This window comes from Serinus canaria, chromosome 4, assembly GCF_022539315.1.
Source record: "Serinus canaria isolate serCan28SL12 chromosome 4, serCan2020, whole genome shotgun sequence".
In the NCBI taxonomy this organism is placed as follows: domain Eukaryota; kingdom Metazoa; phylum Chordata; class Aves; order Passeriformes; family Fringillidae; genus Serinus; species Serinus canaria.
The window spans coordinates 57,296,670-57,324,374 of record NC_066317.1 but is presented as its reverse complement, the minus strand read 5'-3'; the positions used below and the strand labels follow the sequence as shown (position 1 = coordinate 57,324,374).

The window sequence follows — 27,705 nt, the reverse complement described above, 5'->3', positions numbered from 1 at the left end:
TATACTTAACTACAGGCTGACAGCAAACAGAGATTTAGCTGGTCTCAGCTTTCACACTGATGTATAAGCCAGATCATTTCCATTAAAATCTGTACCTCAAACTGAAAATCAGATGAGAAACCACTGTAATTTAATAAGAATAATACACATTCATACAAAAATCTACTTTTCATGCAACAAAGGGAATCAAAAAAGGGCCTGCAGCACTCTGAGTTCTCAACAGTTCATTATGTGAAGTATAATATAACTGCTGCATCTCAAAAAAAAACACTACAGACATCTACAAGTTTGGGGTTTTTCTTTACTTACAGAATCTCCTGTCTTGGCTGACACAAAATGGCTACTAAAGTTGTTTTCCTGACAAAATCGCTGGTGCTTGTCAGCTTTCACTGTGCGAATATGCTCCAAGTCAACTAAAAATAAGGTGAAGAAATGAAAAATTATTACACTGGAGCCCGTTTAGTAACTGAACTTAGAAATTATTCATTGGAAACACATCAGATATAATACTTTCCTTTACAGGTATATGCAAATGCAAGTTTCTTTCTCTTATAATCATTTGCTAAAATAAGAGCAATTAATTATATCAGACTAATTTTGTTTGCAAAACTGAAATAAAACCACAACTAAAATTTTACGGCCAAATGCAACAAATTCATATTTCAAAGTACAAATTTATTTCTGGATACACTCAAATACTTTGTAATAACTCTGCTGCTAGCTACATACTAAAACAAGTCAGAACTAATATTCCATATTCTGTTTGCAAGCAAGATGCATATTGGGGATTCCAGTGTAACCTGTAAAACCTGAAGATTTTTACAAAATAAATTCACCAGGCACATCTGAATCGACATATTTTTCCAAAGTAAAAATGTAAATAAGTTATAAAGAATTTTATTGCAGAACATGGCAAAGCAAAAACATTCACTATAATAAAATATTGACTGAGTAAAAGCAGTGATGCTAAGTTACTTACATATGAGACTTTCAATTCCACAAAGGTGTGGTTCAGAAAATTTTGAAAAGTAAAATGCACGTTTCAAGACACACACATATTTTCATTTTTATCACTTTACAACCATTAGAAGCAGAGTAAAGCTTTCAAATGAGTACTTTATGCTGAAAGGCACTGGTTGCTTCCAAAATCTCACAGAACTCAACTCTTGTGCAGGTTTTATTGTGCACATTCCAGTTTCTCCAATCTGATGCTAAGGTAATTGGAAACTATATTGAACAGTTTCTCTTTTTTTTATTGCATTACTGTTCCTATAAGGGTGTTGACTCAATGTAGTCAAATTATAGGGCAAATATATTCAGATGGATTTAAGGACAAGCAAGCTCTTTGAGTTAATACAGGAAAAAAAACTTCAACTGATTTCCTGAGGAAGGGACCCAACTGACTTGTAAAAACTTGTAAATTTGCAAATCTAGTAAGCCTGTATAATAGTGTTATTTGATTATCAGCTGAAAAAATGCTCTCCTACTACATAAAAGGCTTTATTTTTAAATGATATTGGAGGTCTTTAATTTGTAGGCTCTGGAGATTTTCTCTTGGAGATTTTTAGCCTAACAGGGGATTCCTACACCCCATTTATACTGCTTACCTTGGTTAATGTGGAGGTTTTGACACGTATTACTGTTCCTTGCACATCAGTAAGGCCTTGTTTGTAAGAACAGGCCTAAAATCATCCAGTTACCACAGACATTAATTTGTGAAGGACTAAAATACTAGGCTATTAACACTAATGCTTCTAGTATAGTTTTTCCATAATACTAAATGTCCATTTTATTTAGGGAAGAACAAATACATTTACTAAAATAAAGCCTGAAGCCATTAACAGTTTTGTTAAAAACTCATGCATTTAATTTTTTTCTCTGAAAAATAACTACCAAGATAAAAGACAGACTCTTTTGAAATGCCTTCAAGAATAAAATACCGCATACTGCCTAAAACATTTCATTATTAACCATTATTTTTATGCTTCATATATTAGTTTTAAGTGCAGCTTGGAAAAAACAACAGTGAGATGACTCTTTTGGGAAAAATAAAAATGTATTTTCTTTATTTTCATTCCATGAACTTTTAAATGAACTTTAACCCCACCTCCAGATTTCACTCATTATATTTCTCTGATTATACCTGAACTCCAAAAACCTACACACAATTACAATACAACTAAATAGATAGATAGACAGCATTTACACTATATCCCTTTAAAATACTACAACATGCTTACATAAGTACATAAAAACAAGTTCACTAGTTACAATCTCTCTCAAACTCTCTTTCCCAGGAAGGACAGAATATAGAGTGTACAAAGAAAACAAGAGGCTAAAAGGCTGATGGACTTCCAGGCAAAAAATGCCACAGGCATATTGGAAATCATCCTCAAATGCCTCTTATTTCCTATGAAGAAATATCAATAATAATATAAGGCCAGTGGAGTATATAATTTACTACAGAAGAGAAATTAAAGCACACTAAATCATAGAAACAAACAGACTGAAAGTGAAAACTCAAGGTGTAATTATGTTTTTTAACTTTGTGTACTTCTCAGTCCTTCTCCCCAGTCACAAGTACTTCACTTTCTGCCTCCTGAATTTTGGGCTGTGTACTCTGAGCTGTAGAGGCACTGTCATGCCATGGAACTGGCAGGTGACTGTCCATGTGTGCATTCAGAGCCCATTCAATGACAGGTGATTCATGTTACATTAGCTCTTGGTGAAAAAGGGCACAATTTTAGCAAAAGAAGAGTTTCAAGAGTTAATAAATGCTTAACTACCCAAAACTGCAGTTTGAAGTCAATAAAGGACAATGATCTTTGCATTTCCCACGGGCCAAGGGCATAATCACAGTTACTGAAGATCAGCTAAAGACAGTGAACAGTTACCCTCCAGCCCTTTTTCTTTAACATCTGACATTGGTCAGCTCTACAGGCAGAATTCTTAGCACACCAGGAGATAAGTCTTCTCCAGCTTTTATTTAGACATCACAGCAAAAAGTCTTTAGGGAGAGATTTGGAGGAGAAAAATGATTTTCTAAAAAAGATGTTTATAAGGAAAGCAGGGACTTTATAGACAGAAAACTAACAGCTGGCCAATGTGGGGTCATATGATGAGCCAATTAACAGCAGGAATAGGTATCTTGGGATGAAGAATGATTCGAGAATGCACTTAAGCCATGAAAAGTTTAACAGCAAAGACAAATAAGTTTTGGATAGAAAGAAAGTGAATAAGATACATAAATACCATTTGATTTTATAAACCTGGAAAACGATCTTGCAGAATATTCTAAATGACTAGATAACACAGCAATGGCCAAGAAAAAGGAATTATTGAAATTTAGATACAAAATTAGAACATTTTAACTCTGGTAATGGCTATGCTAGGCCATATCTAACAAAGGTCTCAAAGAAAGAATCTGCAAGATTTGGCCACACATCAAACACAAACATTTAGAGAAAGGCCCAAAGTGAAGTTTACGTGCCAGATGGTACAGTCATCCTCTTCATCTTGAGGGAATGAGAAAGGGGATAACAGCAGGGCAAAATTAATAGCTTCATTTTTACCAAGTAGAATACAAACTGATGGCTAGAGATTCACAATGGGGTGAATATAAAGGAGACAAAAAGGACATAAGACACAAGTTTGAGAAGTAGAAAGAGATTTAACTATTTGCAAACAGTGACACTCTACAGCACACAAATGTTACAAACCAGTATTTCTGATTGAGTGCTTGAATACAAACTCTCTTATCTGCATTAAAGTATGTTTTCTGATCATGAAAAGCTAAGGCAAGCTCAAGATGTGTAAATGCTGGAGAATGTAGTGAGGGTATTTCTTTGATCTATCATTTCAAAAATACTAAATGTCTTAAAAATGGGATCAACAGGCAGAAAGGGCAGTTAAAAGTACACATTATGACAGCAATTGTTAAAATGTCAAAGGAGTATGTTGCTAATTCCCTGGCTAGAATGGAACCACTTAATTTATTTGCACTAAATGGAATACTTACATGAAAATTTGTATCAAGAGAAGCAGAGGAACATCATGAGCAATGGGGGAAAGAGAGGGAGATAGTATTGTTCCCCTGACTAACCTGATGAGGACAGGAAAAGGGGGCTCATCAGCCTCCAAGGTATATTCAAAGTCCCTTTCAAAGAAAAGGCATCCACAGTATAGACTGTTGCAGCTTTGCTCATTTTTATGCCTGAAATACACACTAAAAGCCTAAAGTGACAACTACAAAAAATACATGGCTGTCAGATATTCTCCAAAATTTATCTCCATTGCCTTGCTTATCCTCTAAAGAGCCCATCTTGTTGATTCTCCAAAATAGGACTAAGCATTCATCTTTAAGCTTTTCTAGTATGAAGAGTCATTTCAATTACACTAGCAAGATAAAGTGCTGTTCCATAAGAGGTTGATGCACATCTGAATGTACAGGCATCTCATAAAGATAACAGAACAACAAAAACAGATTAGAAACTTTGGGAATTTAGATGCAGCTCTCAGCAAGGCAAACAAATCTCTGAGCAAGCATGGATCAACATCTGCGGTTGCAAAAGTAGGTAAGACTTACTAAAATGCTTGCTTCTCATGAATTCCAAGGAGCTCCATTTTGATTTATAGGTGAGATTAAACAGAGATCTAGTGAGGTGAAAAGAGAAAACAGAATCTAGGAGGAAAGTATTGAACTCCCACAGAAATCCCAAGGATACTCCCTCTAAGGCATTCCTGAAGACTTCTAGCTATTTCATTATGTCTAGAGTTGGAAGAAAACCAACTCTATCTCAGCCAAAACCAGCAGAGAAGGCAAAAAAAAAACGAAAAAAAAAACCACCTGTAAGAACAACACTGCAAGTGACATTTCAAAGAAGGACAAAAACGTAAGATTAAGTTATAACCAGAGAGACTTGATTAGGTTATATCTTCAGGTGATCTATAAAAGGCTTTTCAATAACTACTCTTGAAATTACTATTATACATCAATTATTTGACGTGAAAATCTCACGGACAATGCTAAATCAAAATGGAAAAAGAAACCATACTTTAAAATACTGCAAGGCAAGATATCTATCCTATGATTAAAAAATTCTGAGGAAATACTTGAGACAGCATAAATTCTTCAAAATCAAAAGTCTATATGAATTCACTTGAGAAATTAAGTCACTGAAATTTTAGTTTATTGGGCTGTGGCAAGGGAATGGAAAAACCTTTAAAAGTACTAGATAAAACACAAATGAGTGCTTTACAATCTACTCACACCCTGCCATTCAACAGCAATTCCATCTTGATTGAATCGTTCTGCTGCTTTTGGCTCTGAAACCACTAATGGTAAATAAATTTATGTCAAAATTTTCTCTCTTCCACTATTTAGATGCTTGTGTGATTCCATAAGTTAAAAAATGGCCTGCAATGAACCACACAGCACCACCATGCAGAGACGATCCTTTCCATTCCACTACACCATTTCTGATGTAGCAGCATAAAAACTACTTGAACTCACCTGCCTCTCTAAAATCCAGGAGTTAGGAGCAGTATAATTAGCTCACCAGTTTGCTGTGAGGAGTAGAGTGTGATATCTAATCCCAGAACTGTATTGTCTTAAAATTAAGGCAATAATAAAATACATGTAACAATTTATCTAATACTGGTACAAAGACAAACCCAGGAAGTACTTTAAAATATGTATAATAGGTCAGAAGAATGATGAATGTTCTGGTTTTATAATCTTTCAAAACTAGAAGTAAATAATTGCACATACTCTAAAAAGACAACAGAGCATCATGTGTGCAGAATGTAAAGGCTGCTATTCATTTTATTTATCACTCTTTCCCCCAGGACTGCCAGTCTTCTTTCATGGGAGAAGAGCTCCATGTAAAATTACAGGGTTTTTTTTTAAGTAGGAAAACTTCCATTTTGCATGCATCTTCCTTGTAATTTTGGAAGAAACACAAAAACTGTCTGTAACTTGTACAGGTACTTCCAAGCAGCTGAGAAACTAGTGACAGTACTTGCTGAGGACAGCATGGACAACTGAGTATAATGCATGTGAAACAAGTCTGAGTGTTTAATACTTTGTTGGGACTTCCCCTGGATTGTGAGATTACACTTGCAAACCATAAATCTGTTTTCAATGATTATACCAGTGATAACTAACCCATTTATTTCTAAACCATATGCATGGAAAGAAACAAGAAACAGTTTAGAGTTTCAGTAAAGAAATGCCTCTCCACCCAAATCTGACAATCTCCTGCTTTCAGACCTTGAAATGTAAAAACTGCAAAGGATTCTGTTGCAAAGGGGCAGTTCTCTTTAAGATGAACTTTTTTTAATTGATAACAGTATTTTCCATTAAAGCTGGTAGTAACACATAAATGAAGTTACAACTCTCTGGTTTTTTATTTATCTTACATATTATAGCTATTTCATATTTCAATATAACTAAGAGTAGTTTTAAAGTTATGAGTAAACATCTTTATTAATCTATGGTACCACACAAAAATATGTTCTTTTATAGTATGCTGTGAAAAATGAAATATAAATCTTTCTGCAAAGTATTTGCAGCTGTGCACACAAGGTATACAATTACATAATGTTTAAATAATGAGCTATCACGATTAGCCCACACAGACATGACAAGTAAAATGCTTTAATAATTTATTAATTTGATTTACATGTGCTTAAAATTATGTACACATTTTCTCTTCTGAAAATACTCCAGGGTCATTAAAAAAGGAGTCTGTATATGACAATGTCTTTTTCATCCTATTTTTTGGTATAATTTCTGACTCATTTCTTAAGAACAAAGCTGGCTTGGGCACCTGAAAACCTAGCAGACTGAGGACAACACCACTGTTCTACAGCACAGTCCTCATGCAGTGCACGCTGCTCAACAAGCACAGTCGGTTTGTTCCAGAACGCGACGGTTCTGCTTCCTCCGTGCGTAAGCAAACGTGCATGAAAGAGGGAATTAAAAGAGGGATTTCTCCAAGAGGTGCCAAATATCCACTATTCTAAAAAATAAACCAGAAATCAAGCTGAACACTGAAAACAACATTCTAGGCAAAAGGATTTACTTTCCAGTTTATCAGACCTCTGTCTCATAGCACGTCAACAGAGAATATCTTAGCATGGCCCACTGCTCTGGCCTGAAGGAACCCCCTTCCAAGCCTCTTCTGCCATAAGCAATATTAGCTGGTTTTAATCCTAATTCTATCATCAATCCAAAGAAAAAAGTGAAATAAAAAAAAAGGCAACAAAAAAAACCCTCCCCAGTTTTTTACTGCATAGCTTACCAGCAACCTCCTGTTCTCCCACTAAAACATGGAGCTATTTCATTATGTCTCAGATTTTAAGGAGTATTTCAATAGGTTACTTAGATCTTCAAGCAACTGCACTTTCATTTTCTATTTGGACACAAAGGTTCTTTCTGTGTAAATAAAAAAAGCATCTAATATCTAATTATTATTATCCAATATAATCAGATTTATACAGAAATAACTTAATTTGCCAATGAACTGGTCTGAAGCACTACCAGACTTTGTGTATCAGCTGGCTTTTTGAAAATCTGTTTTGATTTGGTACTTCTAAATTACTACAGCACACATTTTCGAATATTCAATCCCAAATGTTAGAGTGCAAACTGCAGCATTTCATAGTTAATTTTCTGTTAATACTTTCAATCTTTTTCTCACACTAAAATTGTGTAACTGCCAAGAAAAGAAAACTCTTTCATGGAAGTCCTGAAAACTATGCCCCTACTCTGATTTAAGGAAGCTCAAAAGGAAATATAAATATAGTTCCAGTACAGATTTTCTCAGTAATTTTTTTAGGTTATCAAGAAAACATCTAGAGTGTTGATCTGGTTATACTCATGTCAGACAAACTACATGTCACATTAACTACCTCCAGGAAGTTATTCCAAACACAAAATAAACTGTTTATGCCACTTCTCAGATAGATAGCATGACAGATTGTTATTAATTGAAGACAGATGAAATACATTAATTTGATTGCAAGCATGTGTTTACTTTCTCACTGTCATGTACACTCTACTGCTGATGCTTTCCTATGAGGACATAGTAACAAATCAAATGTTGTATTAGAAGACTTGCTAATGCAGAATAATAGGTGGTGCTGCACTTTATTAATTTAAAAACTACACTTAACATTTCCAGCTACAACAGGAAATCACTGGTTTCAGAAAGCAAAAAACTGTTAGCTTAAGAACTCTTGTAATTTACACAAAACACTGTAACACTTCCTCCTCCAAAAAAATTAGAACTATCAGCAAATATGCTTCTCAATTACAATAAAGAAAAACACAGCTTTTTAAATGACAAATCTATGACTTGAGTGCCTTCCAAATGACAGATTCCAACATATACAAGACATGAAAATGTATGCCTAATATGGGATAGGAAAGGTGAACAATTCCTAGGTCTCTGCTTAAAAACAGAAAGACGTCATACCTGTGAATGAGGTTTGCCTGGTTTTATGAACACCCCTCATATAAGTCTCCACTTATTTGTACAAAGCTTATGTGGAATTATCTTTCCTGTCCAAAAAATGTCATAGAAAGACGCAAATACTGAGCTTCTTGGAATAAGAATATTTCACACATTAAAATAAAACTGATGAGGCTGAGAGTTTGTTCTAACATGGGAAATAATAAAAAAGAATGTGTTTAGCATGACAAGTTCTCTGATTTATGAAAGTAGCTGCAGTTATTACATTAATTTCTATTTACAAAAAATATCCAATATTAAATGAGACTTTCAAATACTGTTAAACAACAAACAATTACAGCACTTCTGCTAAAGCTCTAAAACACTGTGGTTCTTGAGCATCTTAGGTTAATTAGGTTAACACTTGCAAGATTAAAAATAGGTTTTAACAGAAAAGAAGAACAGCAGCCAGAAGTAAATGCCTCCATCTCAGCACATCAAGTGCAGCTAACTAAAGAGGACACAGTGTGACAGGATTCTTGCCTAATAACAAGCATGTTTAATGTCTGGTAGATGGCAGGTCATTTTTAAGATGATGTTAACCTTTCCAAATACAAACAGCAGGCAAATTTTCATACAAAAGTAAAATTTCTTACGAAGGAAAAAACAATACACCCAAGTTTCTTTTCAAAACTAGGATGACAGATGACTGGCTTACACAGCTTAAAGAGACAGTTAAAGAAAAAACAAGATTTTTTTTCCCCAGCTAGACATTTCCCATTTTCATTTTTAATAAATTCTTGGCAGAATTTCTTGCAACCATTTGTCATTTGGCTGAATGGACTAAGACTACACTGACAGCTGGAATCTGATCTCTTCTGTTAGGTACCTGTACCACTTACCCCTACTCCTAAGGCTGACATTTTTGGAAACAAGTATTCAGAAAAGATTATATTATTAAACTAATACAAATTTGAGCCACCTTGAATATTATTTTAGGATTAAAACATAACTGCAAGTACTCTACTTTTTTTTACTTTTGAAAGGGTAAGGCCACAGAAAGCAAGAGAGGTGGACGAAAGGCACTGTTGACTGTTCTCTCCCGACCCTGCAACTCAAGTGGGCAAGTACACTGAAGATCTATTGAGGCAGCAGACAGTGAACTCAGAATGCACTAATCGAGGCACAAGGAGTTTAGATGTGGTGCACACACCTCTGTGCAGATGATTTTATGATGTATCTCTGTTTACTGCAGTGTACAGACCTAAACAAACACATCCTTAGGGTAAGCATAACAAATCAAGCCGGGCTGTGAATGAAAAAGAACATGAAACTTTTGTGCACTCTGGTATGGAGAATGAACAGCCTGCCTTCAGCAAACTAATGCTATTCTCTCAAAAGTATAATGTCACAAGACTTTGATGTTGCCTAATTTCACACCTATGGTTAATTAGTTTTAACTTTCCACACAGAAACATGTCCTAAAATTACAACCTCATCCTGGAGAGAAGACAGTTTGTTCAATGTTGCTTTTTATCCTGTCAGCCAGATTCTTATATGGCCCTAGTGGCAATTTATAAACCCTTTGCAATTAGTAACAGATCATTTGCTGACTAATTTGCTTCCCAGTCAATTAGGCAAATACCATTCTTGTTTTTACAAAGGGAAAATGAAACACATACGAAAACATAAATTTAATGCCTTGCTAAGATCACAGGAAATTTCATTGAGCCATCAATTGACTGCTTTGTCCACTAAGTCATCTTTCATCTTCTTTAACACTTGTGTTCACTTCCTAATCTTTGTGCCAATGAAAAATTTAAGTTATAAAGTTAAGTTAAATGTGTTAATCTAGACTCAAACATCTTTATGAGTGCCTATTTCCTAAAGACAAGGAGAAATGAGAAAAAGCCTAGGATAGGGGAACACAACCCAGCTGAATTTTTCTTGCTATATTAGTTCAATTATAAAAATCACAGGGCAGGCACAGTTAACAGCACAGGACAGGAACACAGTTGAAAATGTTTATTGAATGATGCTGAGAAAGCAAAGCAAAGAAAAATAAATTGTGTTCACACAAACCATAATCCCCAATGCCTAATACCATGTAGATTAGGCATGGAATGGATTCCAGTCCCCACAGGAACACTAAAACACCGACATTACACAAAGACATGTTTAATGAAATTATAAATTATACAGCAATAGCATTAGTGTAACTATCTCTGAGAAAAAGAAATTCTGCTAATGAAGAACCATAAATCAAATACAGTAGAGCATGAAAATTATTCTTTTGCATCTCTGAAACTCTAGTTGCTGCATTTCTTCTTGCATTCTTAAAATTTTCTGTAAGTAATATATATAACTCACTTTTTTTGATCCAGCATCCTTCATAAACACAGTAATAAGGCATAAACATTGAAAGAAAATCAAGTTTCAAGTGAGACATCATGTTCTAATTGCTAACATTTTAGCAATACCAACAAGAAAAAAATTTATACCACTTAAAATGAAGATTTTCCCTCACCAGTCTAAGACTACCCTTTAAGGAGAACATATAAGAAACACAAAAACATTTGATTCATAATATTTTGAGAGTATTTTCAATGCTGCAATGGCTGCACTATATTTTTTAAATGCTCATATGCACTACTAGGGATAAGTTCATTTCTATGTGACTAACTTCAAAAACCACATTTCTCTTTAGATTAGACATTACTGGGTTTGATAAGTAGTTTCCAAAGTTTCCTGAAATGAACTTCAATGACTGCCCCAGCACTTTAAAACGAGACTTGCTGATAGAAAAAAAAACAAAAAAACTCTTCTCTGATTCAACATGAAACTATTTTTATCAGGATTGCTGAAAGTCAAAAAACATGTTTAGATTGATTTAGCTGAGCTACAGTGACAAACTGCTGGGCTCAATAGCTTTTTTCAAAAATTACTTTCCTCTTTATGTTATTAAAGGTATGTTTTAGGACAGAGGTTAAAAAAGGGTAAAAACCAAAAAGCCTATTTTCCTACTAATCCAAACAGAGATGTCCATTGCTTTGGTTGAATTTAACAATTCTAAAAGGTCAACAGAATGTAAAAAAAAAAAAAATTATAGTTATGCAATTTCTGAAATTCTAAGTTGAATGAATATTATTTTAAGTGTTCTTTAGTGCATTATTGAAAACATGAAGTTGCAGTGTACTAAATATTCAGAAGATGGTGCTAGTCCAATATATCCACAAGCCATGTGTGGATCAGCTTTTCTTCATCTCTTTCAAACATCTTCTCTAGTTTTCATGTATCTACTACATCATCACAGAATTTATCAATACCAGGATGAAGTACAGTCATCATCATTTAAGTACTATGAGGACTACTAAATGACACCATTCTAAAATTTATGAATATTTACAGGATTGAAAGGGATAAAATATAAAGCTCACTATGCTTTCATTAATTCAGAGTCTTGCAATCTTTATGAAAACTTATACAACATTTCTTACATCCTGCCTTCACTCACATCTGTGTCTTTCTGCAGTCACAGTTTCAAGACCTACTGATGCCAGCACCAAAGTTTGGAAAATCTCACCAGTCCCACTCCTGGCTCTTCATCTCCACCTTCATGCCAGAGGGTAACTATTCCCTCCTCACCTACTTAGGAGGCCATGCAGCTCCTGTGAGCTTATGAAGCTCAGTGAGCTGATCTATGTTAAAAATAGCCATTTCTTTTTGGCTGCTCTGTTTAACCCAGATCAAGTCTCAGATCCGATTTCCCATGGAGCAGCGGTGGTAACTTCAAGCTGCAAACGTGCTTCACCACAAGGCCAACCAATTGTGGAACTGCAGCCTCCTTGAGCTTGCAAGGGCTGAATTCCTTCTCAGCACTGAAAAGGGCTGGCAAGTAAACAAAGTCAGTCTCATTACTGCATATGAAAAACTAATTTTTTCATATTATTAAAGGCAGATATCTATTTATTAAGATGTGAGATGCAGTCTGTAGCTCTAGACAGAAATCAAAACTAATTCCATCTACCCTCCCCCCACCAAACCCCTACAAAATCTTGGAACCAATTTCCAGTTCTGTCTATTATTTAAACATTATACAGCCCCTTCCATACTAAGTAGAGTTGGACAAATACTTTATTCCAAAAAAAAATAGTAAATCTCGACATATTAAAACATCAAAAAACAGTCTTATCCTTACCTAGCAGTTCCTAAAACAGTGTTTTCCAAATAATGCATAGGAACATATCTCAGAGTAATCTATTTCATGAAGCCATAAAAATGAACTATTAATATCAGACTTACTTCTATAAAAAGCATTCACCTAAAAAAAATCCCAATTCCTCAGAGGGCCCATGCCAGCATTCTGGATGGCTACTGCTGCATCCATCTACACAGACTGTTTTCACAGGTATGCTTCTGTTGACATCAGGCCAACAGCTATGTTTGGCTATCCTCTCCAGTGTGATGCTTTTATCCAAAACTCTGAATTACTTGCTCCTACCAGAGCCAACCCAGGTTAACTCCAGGGCCCTTCCATGCTTGATTCCTTTGTGGTTCCAGCAGATGTAATAAGGAGTTGGAGACACTTAGTGCTTCTCCTACATACCCCTCTGGGAACTCTCCCACAACAAAAATTATAAATGAACATGAAATCATTCACTGGGATATAAAAGCAAGCCTTAAATGTTCAAAGATCAGGCCAAGTCAGTATTACTGTTATTACAATAAACCTCCAGCATTAAGCAATTTCAAACACCAGTTCTTCTTCCAAAATTTTTCAATGTAGAGACAAGATTGGCACATATCTGAGAGAAATTACTCAGTTTCTAGGCAATTTATTACTGCTTAACTGTTCCATGTGTATCAAATCCCGTTTAACAGCAGCCCAGTTTTTCTTCCATTTGGAAGCTTTTGTAACTCATTATTACTAAGCCAAACTGATTTCCACTGGCAGTTAAAAAATTAATAGTTCAACTGAACTTTATATTAAATGACTTTTTATAAGCAAAAAAAAGTGAGGCTGCTTAGTAAATAAATATAACATATTTCAATCAACTACAGGAGAAATTAAACCCAAGCACATTCAGATCAATGATAGTAAATTTATCAGCTAATCCTTAAACTGAGCCACAGCATTTCAAAGACTACAAAGAACTGAACTCAAGCTACTTATACTTAACAATATGATGATTTCTGAGCAGACAGTAGAAATCCTATGCATTTGCCAACTCAAATACTTCATTATCACAATCTAGTCATGCAGGCAAAAAAAAACTACCTGAATTTTAATCAATACATCAGTTGGTTCATCACTGTCTTGAAGAACTGTTCTTACCTCTGAGCAGAGTGAGCATATAGCTCATGTCTCCCTGACATAAATTTCTATCATAACGTGAACATGTGGTCCAGAACTTCATTAGCTTAACAGAAAGCTATTATTGACTCAGATATTGAGCAAAAGCTACAAAAGCCTTTTCCCATAAAAATTTATAACATCAAATAGTGGACACACTAAAATGGATTATACTAATATTGTAACTTTACTGTATTAACCAGTCTCAGATGAGCAGAGGGAACCAAGTCATCAGGCTAGCTACAAGGGACTGAATAAAAATCATTAACAACTTTGTCCAAGACTTTAAAAGCTATATAATGGATAGAGGGACCAAGGGAATATGAAAAGTACTTTATACACAATTTGTTACAAATGAGGGCCCATACTCTTATCAAAGCTAACCCAGCCATCTGCCTTTGCAAAGCAATCCAATTCCCTCTTATTATTTCTCTCTCACACAAGAACAGAAAAAAAAAATAAAATCAACCAAACTAACCTCACACCAAAAAGACTCTCATCAAGAAAGTAGATGGTTCAGCAGAAGAGGCAGGCCTGAAATCAGTTAGAAAAGTGATAGTTTCTTTAGTAGTTTAAGCTACCATAATTGCAAATCAAAGGGATGATCCTGGCTTTTCCTGGGCTACTGGCTGAGCACTTCCAAAGCTTCTCAAGTGATAGCACCACTGCAGAAGAAAAGGAATCCACATGGTCATTCCAAGAAGAACTCCTCTTTGTTCTGCTCATTTGATGCTGGATTGGTGAACAAAACCAGGAAGTGCTACCATGACTGCAGAGGACAAAAGTGAAAGTGGGTGAAGTCAATCACAAAACCACCTCAGACCAGGCTGTGTTGTGGGAAATACATCGCTGAGAACAGCTAAATTTGAACACAGTGTATGCACCCTCATAAGTTTTTGTCAGGATTCATTTTGATTTGAAAATATTAAGTAAGTTAGGTTCAGCTGGAACTTCTTTTTGTAACCTTTTTAACATTTCTTTTCTTAAACTTCCTAAAACCAAAAGTGATTTTAAGAGTTTCTGCTTCATTCCATTTTTAACTTAGAGAAATCAGATACATCTGACTTAAAGCAGAACTTAGATGCTGAAAGTGTATTTTCCCAGACTATTTGGTCAGTCATGACCTTAAACAGTGAAACAAACCCAATCAGAAACCCCAACACACCAACAAAGCAACAAGTACCAAGACCAGTGACAGCACCAGTTATGACAGGATATAATCTACTAAGGTTAAAAGCCAGCAGACACCCCAACAACCTCAATTAAAAAAAAAAAAAAAAAAAAAAAGAAAATTGCAGCTTTGAAGAAACTTCAGTAGCATCTCTACTGCCACACAAAACACTCAATGACTACACCTGAGATGCTCCCCAACTGTCTGAAGACAATTCCACATCCAGATGCATTCACTGAATGAGCACTGACACAGTAAGCTCAAGCTAAGTGAACTCAGTGTGGTTCTGCCATGGGGTAACCTGGTGGGACAAGTCACGCCTGCTCCAAGTGCCACCAGACCTCTGGGAAGGCTTTGCAGCAACCACGTATCACTTATGGAATGGACCAGCCAGGACAGGATCAAAAAAAGTTGCTCAAACAAATCCCAGAGATATGTACACATGGATATAAGGTCATAGAGCATTTTACACTCTAGCCCCAAGACCCCCAATATCAGTAAAGACAAAATGTTCTTAAAGGAACAGCTCTTTGCTTTTTCTCTTTCAGAAGGTGGATTGAACAAGGAAAAGTCTAAATCTTACCTCTTTCTTTTAAATATTCAGATAAACTCTCTGCCTGTTTCTGTCCAACTGATTTTAATCAGATTGAGTAACCTGGACTAAAGAGGAGAAATCCCATGATTACCTCAAACTACTTAAACCATGAGCAGGACTATAATGCCTGCAAAATATGGCACAAGGGAAGTATTATGCTTAGTCTTGGAACTTGGGAATTTCAATGAACAAGATCCCTCATTAGAATCAAATGGGGACAGATGTACTTTACATGTGGGTGGGCATGGGCGGACATCAGCCCCTCCAACCTCTCTAAGGAGCAATTTCCTCAGATTCAAAGAAAAATTTCATAAAAAGTTAAAGAGAAATGGCAACTTGCCTCCTATTACCACTGGCCTAACTGCTTGGGCTGCTGGTTCTATAAAAAAGGTTTTTTTCAAAGAAAATTATTGTTAAAACCATTTGGCTGAAAGTGAAGAGCTATTGAAAAGTACATTCAAACTGGCAGCTTGCTCTTAAAATTTCCCCCACCACTTTTATAAGTATCGTTTTGCTTGTGGCTTTTAACAGCTGTTCACACACGTCTAAGCTAGATGTGAACTTTTATTTTCCCAAAACTAAATGGGAAGCTTTAAACAGATTTAATTTTTTTTTAATTAAAAGCGGAGGTTAAAAGGACTGTGGAAGTGGATGATGCAGCTGTGCTGATGCTAGGGAAAACAATTCCAGAGCAAGAAGTGAGGTAGAGTAAACACACAAAATCAGTTTCCCTACACTAAGTGCACACCACGCTCAAGTTATTTTATTAGCTAAAGAGAAGTTAACTCTATGTTTCTTCATAAACATTTTGCAAAATTTAGCTAAATTGTGTTTTGCAAATATAATAGAATTGTGATGTCTACTATGCTTTTCCCTCGGACCAATCCTAAAATTATTTCCAGAATGAAGTGGCTTCACAGGTTCCAATGTTATTCACAAATTTGTTTAGAAACTCAAAGAACTCAGACACTCAAGTCATAACTATCTCATTAATATTGCCATATATTTACTGGTTTGGTTATCAAAATAATGAACTTCCCCTACATTTAGACATCCTCTTGGAAGAATTAAACATTTGGAGTCACACTTGCAACGGTACTGAGAGATTGAAAGATGAAAGCAGGCATTCCTAGGGGCACTTTTTAAAGTACAAAAGCAACTGGGCAGCTAGGCAATGGTTCAAGCCCATTTGAAAACCCCACCAGACAGCAGTCTACATTTTTAAGCACCAGAATACTCACAAAAGTTCTACCTTCTTGGCCTAATTACTTAATACACAGCACTAAATACAAAATTCTAACAAAAACCCCACGGGAAGAATAAAAATGGCACAGCTTATTTCTACTTGCATACGTTAAGTAGAAAAGCACACTATGAGAATATAAGAATTCTGGATATCAACACATATTTAAAGGTCCATTTTACTAAAGTTCTTACAAAAAACATAAAAGTAGCTCTAAGGCAGAAAATGCATAGGATTATGAAGGAAATGCCATATTAATTCATGTGGATTATGTATTCTGTAGACTGTAACAGCTCCAAAAGAAAACTTCTTCAATACACTAGTACAGCTACTATTTAAACCAACAGAATTTAGTAGTTCATCCATCAAGTTTATTCAAAGAAGCTGTTAGAACTTATGTAAGACATCTAATAGAGTAAAAAAGTATGCAAAGTAAGCCACACATGAAGAGACGGGAAGGAGGAGAAGAGAAGGAGGAAAAGGAGGAGAAGGAGGAGAAGGAGGAGAAGGAGAAAGAAAATAAAGCCTTGTATATTGGGCTGATGATGCAACACTTCCTAGATGACTCCTGGTCATCTATGGATGAAAAGAAAATCAACAACATTGAGAGAATTGCCTTTGCACCAATCACAAGGGACAAGGTGTAAAGTGTATGAAGAAGATGAAAAATGGAAGAAGAGAGACAAGTAATCCAGCCTGGACAGCAAAGCTTAACAGATAGAGGTATATGGAAAATTACAGTGATGCAGTCATTTGCTTGCCTCCCTTGTTCACCCACATACAAGAGGCTCACTGTAAATATGAAAATCTGAGCTAATCAAAACCAGAAATCCAGAACATTCTAGTCAGATCCAATAAAAAATATTGCAACCGGGATCCCTTCCTTGGTTTCCTCTGGAACAATAGCCTCTGGGATATTGTCTTGGATGATACAAAGCCTTAATTTCTCTTGGGTTAGTTCCTTGCTAAATCCAGGGCACAACTCAAGTCAAACAAATGAAACCCCAGTCACAGGTGAAATATTTTATGCTGTTGGATACAAATTACATAAGTAAATTTTAACAAATCAATAGCCAAAAATAAAAACTTACCACAGGGAAACACAAGGATATAGAAGATACAGCATTAATGTTTCTGACCCTTCTATAAAAAAGAACCAAAAAAACGTGCTTTAAGAACTGACATTAATATCCTGAACACCACTTGCAGATAAAATGATTCAGAGTGCACCAATTTATGTTTTATATTAGAGCAAAGTGAAAACTTAACTTCAGAACTGCTAAAATACTATGTCTCTTTATGTTTTATTTCCTAACAGTACTGTCTTCAGCACTACAAATAAGCTAATCATAAGAGTATCACTCAATGGAAAGACAGAAGGGACTATCAATGACAATATACATCTTGCTGAAATATAGTTTCTTAACATTCCACAACTGAGCTGGAGAAAAAAATTGGCCAAGCAACTTCAGAAATGGATGCACACTATCAACATGACAGAGATTCACCCACGCTATAAAATGTTCCAAAACGGATGGCATAGAAACAGAAAACGCCTTGCTGCTAAAAGACATTTCTTTGTCCAAAGAATTATAAGATAGTCCTTCTTTTCCCTACTATCAGTTAGTGTGAGCCTAAATATATGAGAAAGTAGCTCCCAAAAGGTACACAGAAATTTTCCTGTCCTGAGAATTCTCAGCTACAAGAGTTCCACTCAGATTAAACAACTACAAAAGCATGTGGTTTTGCAACCTAATAAATAAGGCATAAAACAGTGAAAGTAATCAAATTCAAATGAAAAGAAAGCATTCAAATAAAAAGTAACCATTTCCATCAATAAAGCAATATAATCTGTTTAGGACAAGGAAAGTGGTTTTATTGCACATTTACTCAGTATTCCTTCTACACATTGGTTTCCTAATCACAGACTTTGTCAAGAACCTGATTTTGTTTACTAATGCAGGATGTTAGCAGTCTGTACTGCTTTAGAGAAAAACTGATGGCCTTCCAAAATGATCTGCTCTAGTTCAGTCTGAATTACTGGACATGAAGCAAAAGATAGAGAACAAAATATATTCTGTGCTGTGCAGACCAAGCCTGTTTATAAAACAAGGCTTGTGGCTAAAATCTCTGAAACAAATCTTAGTCACACTGATATCAAAAGCCAAACAGTACCACTGACAATGGAACTAGACACTCAGTTTTAAACTTTTGATTTTTCAGTTCCCTCTCAAAGCAGATCAGATCTTAAAGCTTACCCTCACATACCTGTCAATATGACCAAAAAAGTAGGGTACTATGCCAGTAAACATCACAATTAAAATAATCTTTCTGTGATCATTTATTTCAAAATTAAGAGATAAGGGGAGTTAACAGTTGTTTTGGTGACTATGAAAGACTATAAGTATGCTTCAATTTTAGAGAAACAATGTACAAGATATTTTTCTGTCCAGTTTGCTCTCTAGCATCCTGCTTCCATTATTAGTTCATTGCCATGCTCTAAGCTGAAAAATATGAAGGAAACTGAAGTCTTGTTTCAGTGCTTTTGAAGGCAATGAGACTGCTTGGAACAAGTGAGGGTAAGTGTATATGGTGGGATTGTGATGTTGCTATAGTACTCTTTCATGAACAGTAATTACTCTGCAAGTGTGTAAAGCAGACAGGCCCAGTTGCATAAGGCTCAATGCAAGTTTTATGAACTGCAGAAAAGCATGATTAGTATGGGGGGAAAAACATGTTTCACACTTTTATTGTAAAGAACATGAGAATCTCACAGAAACTGCCAGAACAGATGTTCATAAATTGGGCCCTTAATCTGCAGCACTTTCCAGGTTTTAAGCCATATCCACTGGTCTGTAGAACATATTCCTCTCTTTTTAATATAATTCTCCTGTTTAGTTTTTTTAATAAATAAGTTTATGACTTTAGTAGTGTTGCCAGCTGTTCAATTTTGATTTACTGTCAGAGTCTGCTTTAATATATAGTGGCTTTTGTGGCTTACCCATATAGATTACATTTTAAGCTTCAAGATATCACTATAAAGCAGCTGGAAAAAGTGCTGGCTGTGCTCAGAAACCAGCATTATTGCCCTAGTGATCAACCACTGAAACAAGCAACTAGACCAGTAACCATTCTCTAATAAACTTTTGTATACACCATTCCCAAAATAAAACTGCAAAACTTACAGTGTAAAAGCAGGTCATCTTAACACATGTACTTTAAGAAGTCAGCCCAATAAAATTGCTCAATTATTAATTAGGCAACACATTAACTAGCAGTAGAGATCTCTACAATGACTGCTCTTTAATCTTTCCTTATATTGTTTCCTTTACTTCTTCTGTACAGCTTGAGACACTAAAAATAAAAGGTTTTAGAGCTGCTTTATGGAGTGCTTTCTAAAAATTTATTCTAAAGCAGTACTGAATATTACTGAGAAAGAACTGTCAGTACTCTTCACACTGAACCATTTTCAGCCTTGCAGAATTACAAGAACAACCAGCCTAGGCTTCTTTTCTCCAGCATCTGCAAGTACACGGGTAATGTTATTAAAATAAACTACCACAACAGTATACTTAGAATTAAACAATGAATTAAACTCAAAAACTCTGGAAATTCTCTACAGCTGAACTAGTTCAGAACTATCAGTCATAACTACTAGGGCTCATATAATACATTGAAAATTACTTTTTCTGCTCAAAAAGATTCCTTTTTCCATACAAAACTAAGTCCCTAAAAAAAATTTCAATCAAGAGAACCAAACAGTTTGATTCAGAAAGATCAGTATGGTTCCTTGTGAGAGGGATTTTTTTGCTTGTCTTACACTGTTATTTTCTCCCAAGTCTAGATTTGCCAGTCGGACAGTATCCCTGGTGCACTACTCTCACAAAGTCCTATCATACCTAACGGGAAGGCCTACCTACATCATGGAAAATATAATGGGAAAACTAAAAAAAAAACCTAAACCAGCCTTTCTACCCATAGTATCAGCAGCAAAGCCTGTAGGAGAATGAAGAATGAAGAGAAGCATAAAGATACACATCCCATGAGACATCACACTGGCATCTCCAAAACAAAATACATCAAGCTTTTCCATAATGCTTTTGAAGGGAGATTTAGAAATAGACTCCAAAATGTCACCATTTTCTATGTTATGAGCAGAACATAAATATTTTTGAAACAGTTCAACTTAACAGCATGACCAATAACAGCTATACACTGCTTTCTTCTGCGTGCCTACACCAAATTACTTTCCAAAGTCTCCTGTAAATGTATGAAGTAAGGTTTTAGGAACTGAGGGTCTCTCTTTCTGTCCACAGCATCAAAGGTGTGCTATCGGTACAAATCTTGGTTTTTCCAGCCTTCATGTTAAATTATATAACACAAAAAAATGCTTGGTTACAAAATCCAACATTTTAAAGCTGTCCTCAATAAACATCATGATTATATCCCTGGATTTTTCCAAAGCAAGCCTTTCCCAAGGCATTTTACTGTTGTGTGTTCCATTCAACTATGTAGGCCATAGCTTTTTTAAATTACTTTTTGTTTAGCATATGAAACAAAAAGCAATAGTCCTGATAGCAGTTTTTAAGTGGCATGACCAAGGTATGATTGAGTTCTCCAAACAAAGTCAGAAAGAGTTAATGTTATTCCTCTTTCTGTACACAATTTCAAAACTTTAATGAATTCGACCATCTGTAAAATTCTACATACTAGTATTACACCAGTAATATATATTCCTGTTATCACACATAATTAGGTAAAAATATTGGACAATATTAAAAACCAAAGAAAACCCTCATAGTATGCAGATTTAAAAAGATTATCCAGAAGAATATTATAAACTAGGGACTAGCATGAAAATACCAGAGTACTTGGAGTAGCTCACTAATTGTGCTCTAAATTTACATCCATGTAAACAACAAAAATTTTTATCTTAAGCACTACTTCTGAAAAAAACCCAGAGTTAAAAAACCAAAAATATGCCATGAAAATTTCATAGCAATTTCACAGAGAACTCAGCATTTTTGAAATAGAAACTATGGGCAATGTACATAAAGGCCTCCTCTTTTACAACCTTATTTTAAATAAATAAAATAGATTACTAATTTATTATTCATCATCACTGTACTCTACCCTCCTTAACCAACATATTTCAGTAAATCTTAATTGATTTTTAACTGAATTTAATGTGAAGTCTTAGACCTCTCCTTCGAAAACAAGCAAATTTTGAAGCTATCCTCCAAACCACAATTGCTGGAAGCACAGAGTGTAAATAACAACAACAATACTCTCTGCATTTAACCAACTGACTTATCTCAGTGATCTGTTTGATACTGGCTTAGTAGTTACTCCTGTGGTAACATCTTCACAGTCTCATACTACACACATATAAGTAATGATATATCTTTATTTTTTTTCAAATGCCATTTTTCCCCTCAAAAAAACCATAAAATACACCAAAGCAGAATGCAGAAAGAAACTGCAGCACAATTGGTGCCTCATCAAGACATATTGTTCCAAATACTGCAACAATAAAGAACTCCTAACCATAAGTGCTTGATATGCTTAAAGCTGTATGAAAAAAGCCACACATTTAGCAGAGCACAGATGTTCCTGTACTGAAATGGGTATCACAAACCCACAGTGTCTCAGGAATGGAGCTGTAACTGTGGGCTAAACTCAAAATGGTACCATTAATTTCCACTTCTCTAGCAAAACCCCAATAAACATGACAATGTCCTGACAATTAAAAAATTTAAAAATACACGTACAATGCATTCCCTGTAATTTTTCTTCTTTGTTCTTTAATCTGCATGCACATCAGTCATACTATACCACAAAGAAGTAAAGGTTATCCATTATGATTACTCCCCATATCAGCATAGACTATCCCTCATTCTCTAAATTGAACTGTAATAACTGCTTACTTCTTAATTTTCTTTTTTTGGTTCATTGAAATCAGTAGAAAAAGCTGAAGTTTTCCCTGCTGATTAGGAATAAATTTCTCTTCCACACTTTCTGCTCATACAGAGTACTAAATGTATTCAACTACTACATGCATTTCAGTTGAAATACTGTACAACTGCTACTACATTTATCAGTCTGACTCTGAAATTCTGAAGCTTCAAGAAAAAGATTCGTTTACTGACTTACCTAGCTTTTAAATAGAAAATAATGCTACAACAGTATTTGTCTTTTTCTCCATTTTGTCCAAAATCCTAATAGTAATGCCCTATTCACACTCAAAATTTGGTTATCCTCTCTCATCAACTTCCTTCAATGATAATATATGAGAATATATTTCCACAGTAGCTAATGGAGACATTCCTACAAATCAATGTGCTGCAGTGATACAGAAATAAAAGCTTACTTCACTGTAATGATGCTTCCAGACTTCCCTCAAGTCAGGTGGTTACTTGCAGTTAATGATCTGTGACATACCACACAAGTAGTCCTAAAAAGACTTATTATCCACTGCATGTGCAACAATATTTGCTTTATGGATGGCTAAATGAATGAAGACATTCAATGTAACTGTAAAAGTAAAATCAAAAGAAAACTTACAAGTAACATGTTTTCTTTTGAGTAAAAGAGCTGTGAACATTTTCCATTAATACTTAACCTTTTGCTGGAGCAGTGCAACCACATATAATGCTTGAATCCATAAAGCCCAAGAGCTGCTCAGGGTTAACACTGATTAACTACCCCCAATCAAATGTTATAACTTTTAAAAATTTCAGAGAGTTTCCCTCCACTAATGAAATCGAAATTGCATTTATGTCATGTGGCAAAGGTAGGAGCAGGACAACCAGCAAAGAAAAGAAATTCTGCCCTGTTTTAAAAACAGGTATTTTTTTTTCAATCCAATAAAACAGACGTGAATTTGACTGGGTTTTAAAACTATGTATATTATGCTCCACTGACTTCTATTAATATACTAATAGAAAAGAATAGCAAATTAACCTAAAATAAGTTCCAATCCAACAGCACAATATCTCCCATGACTCTCAGACTGTGCAGACATTCACATATTTTCTGTTTATAATTTTTTTCATTTACTAGACTCAGCTTTTGTCCACCATATGTCCACCGTAGATTAACTATTCCCTTAGGTACAATTAAGGGCTTTCCATTTGTTGTAAGAAGACCTAAGTATGAAGGACGCAGCCAGAAAAAACATTTCTACCTAAACCAAAAACAGAAGCACATTCAGCCTGAACTATAGTTTATGCAGCATCTTTTTTTATTGGGCGTATGTCTACATTGCTAAATAAACCACAGACAAAATCCATGGAAACAGCAAGAGATCTCTCAGCATTTCACTTGTGTATTATTATAAAAACATGATCCATATACTGTTCTAACCTTTGTATTTAAACTGTTTACTTCTATTTGCATTTTTCAATGACATCTCTACAGATTTTTCTCAATTTAAGCATAACTGTTAGGGAATGAGAATATATTATTTACTGGTACTTCTGTAGCACTGGTGTTTGAGTTCCAACTACACTAACAACTGTCTACCGGGTCCTTGAACTTGGTTGTGGTTCTTGGTTAGTCATAGCAGGCAAAACTCAAGTGCAGCCTCAAGATTTTACATGTAGGAAGAAGAAACCCGTTTATTCATTGTCACTAAAATAAAAAAAAGTGTAGCACAAGAACTGTTTATTAGTTGGAATAGTTCATGACTATTCTCACTTTCTTGTAAAAACACTGTATGACCCAAATGAGAAAACATTTTTTCTGCAAATAGTTTGCACAGATCAGAACTGCCCTGGTTCAACTGAATGCAAATTCATTGATTTTCATAGAACTACACCTGTTTATGTAGGACTCTGTCTAGCTGTACAAATCTCAAACTCAGATAAGCAGTACAATAGTAACATATTTTCTGTGTGTAAGCAGTGTATATTGTTCAGCTTCAACTCTGTCATGAACCCCAGACTGCAGCAGAACACAAATGAAAAAACAAGCTCACTACTAACTAATGCTATCTGGGCTGAATACAGGCATTTGACAAGGATTATTAATTATCTTTTGAGTGGCATGAAAAAAAAGGATTTGCCATCAAAAACTATACTGTATACATGCTTCAATAATGGCTGCAGCACTCTAAGAAAGTCCAGAGGTCTAAAAATTTGCCTTTAACCAGGTTACTAATCAGCTTTTGTGTCCACTGCCTTCTCATCCAAGAGATCATTTAGTGAAGGATTCTGAAAGAAGGCTCGAAGTAAAACATGGGCTTATTGCAGCCCTTTGCAACAGATATATTTATCACAGCAAGTCACATGAAGACTGGAGCCAGAATGGAACACATATGCACAGATCCTTGTAATCTTTCCTGCCAGGTGTTTTCTCTTCACAGACAATACAATATGGCAAGGTAAACCTCCTTTCTTTTTTTCTGTATAAAGTTCTGTAAGCTAGGATTCTTTCCAAAGAACAGCACTTGATGCTCAAGCTCTGTCTACTAATCACAGTTTAGCAGTCTTGTCCACATGGCCATTTAACAGACACAATTTAATAGATCTCTTCAGCATGGATGGTACTCAGCCCTATTAATGTAAAGCTAAGCATGATTTAGGATCAAAATCTTGCAAGACAAATGCTTTCTCAAGCAAGCAAGGTAATTTTTTTCACTCAAAAATGTGTGTGCTCCTAGGTTGCTCCCACTGCTAAAGTAATGCAGAGCATATTGAGATACTGGGTTGGAAATATAATATTATGGTGAATAAAAGATCATTTTTACCTGTGGTTTTCTCTTCCATTAATTTAAGTTTCTTGTTAAAAGTAATTTTTAATAAAGTTACCTGACCTTTGAAACAAATCCATAGGACTGCAATTTTCTATTAATCTTACAAGCTGGTTGAGACAAATATTTTATATATATTTTAAAACAGGGTATCATCCTACACTTATTCAAATGAGTTGGTAAAATGATTGTAGCACAGGACAAGGTTTTCTCTTTAAGGGAGTCTCTACATATAAGTAGTTCACCCTCCAATCCCAAGAGCATGTGTAAGGCTCAGGTGACCAGACCTGCTGTTGGGCATACAGGAACTTTAGTTTAATTAGGCATAAGACTCTAAAGAACAGGGGTCTTTGCATTAGCTGCTCATGACTTGTATTTAATTACAGGTGAAGGACCTTAAAAGGGCGAGCCCACGAGAAGCAAGAACAAAAAACTGGGGGAGGTTGGGAGGGACAAGAGAATGAATGCACAGCTCTGAATTTAAATAAAACAGATTATCAAAGTGAGTATTAATGAAGAAATTTTATGAGTACAATGAGGGGGACTAAGTATATAATGCAGCAACAGAGTCAAAAAGCAGACTGCGCAAGTCCCATGACTAGCCAGATTCACATTAGTACACAAAGCACCAAATGTTAATTTGTATCTGGGCTGGAAAATGTTTCTTTCTATGCTCAGATAAAATAGGTAAAAACATTCTATATTGTATGTAAGGGCAAGTTAAAGGGTACACTAAAATGTAACCTTTAAACTTCACAATGTAACAGCATCCCACTTCCTGCGGAGAGATAGCACTCCAAGATCAATTAATCACGGCTAAGACGAACAAACGGTCAACATTCTTAATTAGTGTTGATGCATTCTCCTCTGTGCCCTCATCTGTCATGAAGATTGTTTAAAAATCTGAGTTATTAGTTTCTATTGAGGAGTGGATCTGGTTAATATCTCTAAGAACAGAAATCATTCATCTAGCCACTATACACCAGTACCTGATAATCCCTACCCCCTATCTAAGCTACAGATAACCACCGCCCCAAGACCATCTTGGTAACTATAAATCAAAATGAGTATAGCTCCCATGCAACCTGGGTTAATTTTTGTTTACAATATATCCACTGAAAATGCTGGTATGACACTTGAGGAGACTGCTTATAGATTAGTGCAGAAGAAAATACATAAAGCCATCAAGGTAGAAAGGAAGCAAACACATCAATCATATGAAACATGGTAAACCCTCTCTAATTCACACTTAATGACTAGAAGATCCATTGTGATCACTGAACTTTATCAATACCTAATTTAAGCAAAGATCCTAAGTGCACAAAGCACAATTCACCTGATAACTATAGTCTCATTTATACTATACAAATCAAAGTATCTGACAGCAACATATATACAAAAGTTTTGAATTTTTGCATAGAAACTCTAAAACATAAAGTTAATATTAACAGTAAGGTTTACTCCCCAATCAGCAGTGCATAGCAAGTGGTACTAGCAACACAGATATAAGCACACTTCAAATATACTTTGTATTCAATAAGAATAAAATAACACAATGTAAGTTACTAGGAAAGTCAAATTTAATATTCAATATCAGCTGTAAAGTTCATAACTATTAAGATCTTATGACTTAGAATTAATAGGAAAAAATAGTTCTATATTTAATTTTATAATTCTTTCTTTTGTTCATCAAATGCACAGACAAAAATCTGTGGAAAGACAATTGATAATTGAACATCAGTGCAGAAAGCAGGTCTGGGCAAGATCTTGATTCAAATCAGCTTTCTACTCTCTGGCCAAATGTGTAGGACAGGCTATGGGAAAAAAAAAGGTACAGGAAGGAAAAAAGAATGAAAACTGAAACTAAGCACCCAGAGGGAACCAAGACAGCTTAAATAAAGTACTGGTTTTACAACAGAGATCTGCATTTCTCTGAAGCTCTTGCTCTCCCAATTATTTTGAATAAATTAGTGGACAATGACAGACCTTCATTTAAAAAACAAACAAACAAACAAACAAAATGAGAAAAAAAAAAAAAAAAAAGGAAAATAAAAAAAGAGAGGTGGGAAGGTCCAGAATTCCAGAATTTAGGTATCAATTCATACTGCTCTACTATTTTGAAATAAATCTGTGAT

The 27,705-nt window shown here is 35.2% G+C and overlaps 1 protein-coding gene across 4 annotated transcripts in view; it reads right to left on the bottom strand.

The window, feature by feature from the left end:
* The window catches only part of RAB28 (RAB28, member RAS oncogene family), a 60,772-nt gene that overhangs the window by 9,415 nt on the left and 23,652 nt on the right, over positions 1-27,705 (bottom strand). For all 4 annotated transcript variants that reach the window (XR_007777398.1, XM_050973268.1, XM_050973267.1 and 1 more), the window contains exon 5: positions 310-413. Coding sequence is in view for 3 of the 4 variants with exons in the window: in XM_050973268.1 (XP_050829225.1) it covers positions 310-413 (104 nt within the window). In the remaining variant the exon portion in view is untranslated. The remainder of the gene's footprint in view (positions 1-309; positions 414-27,705) is intronic.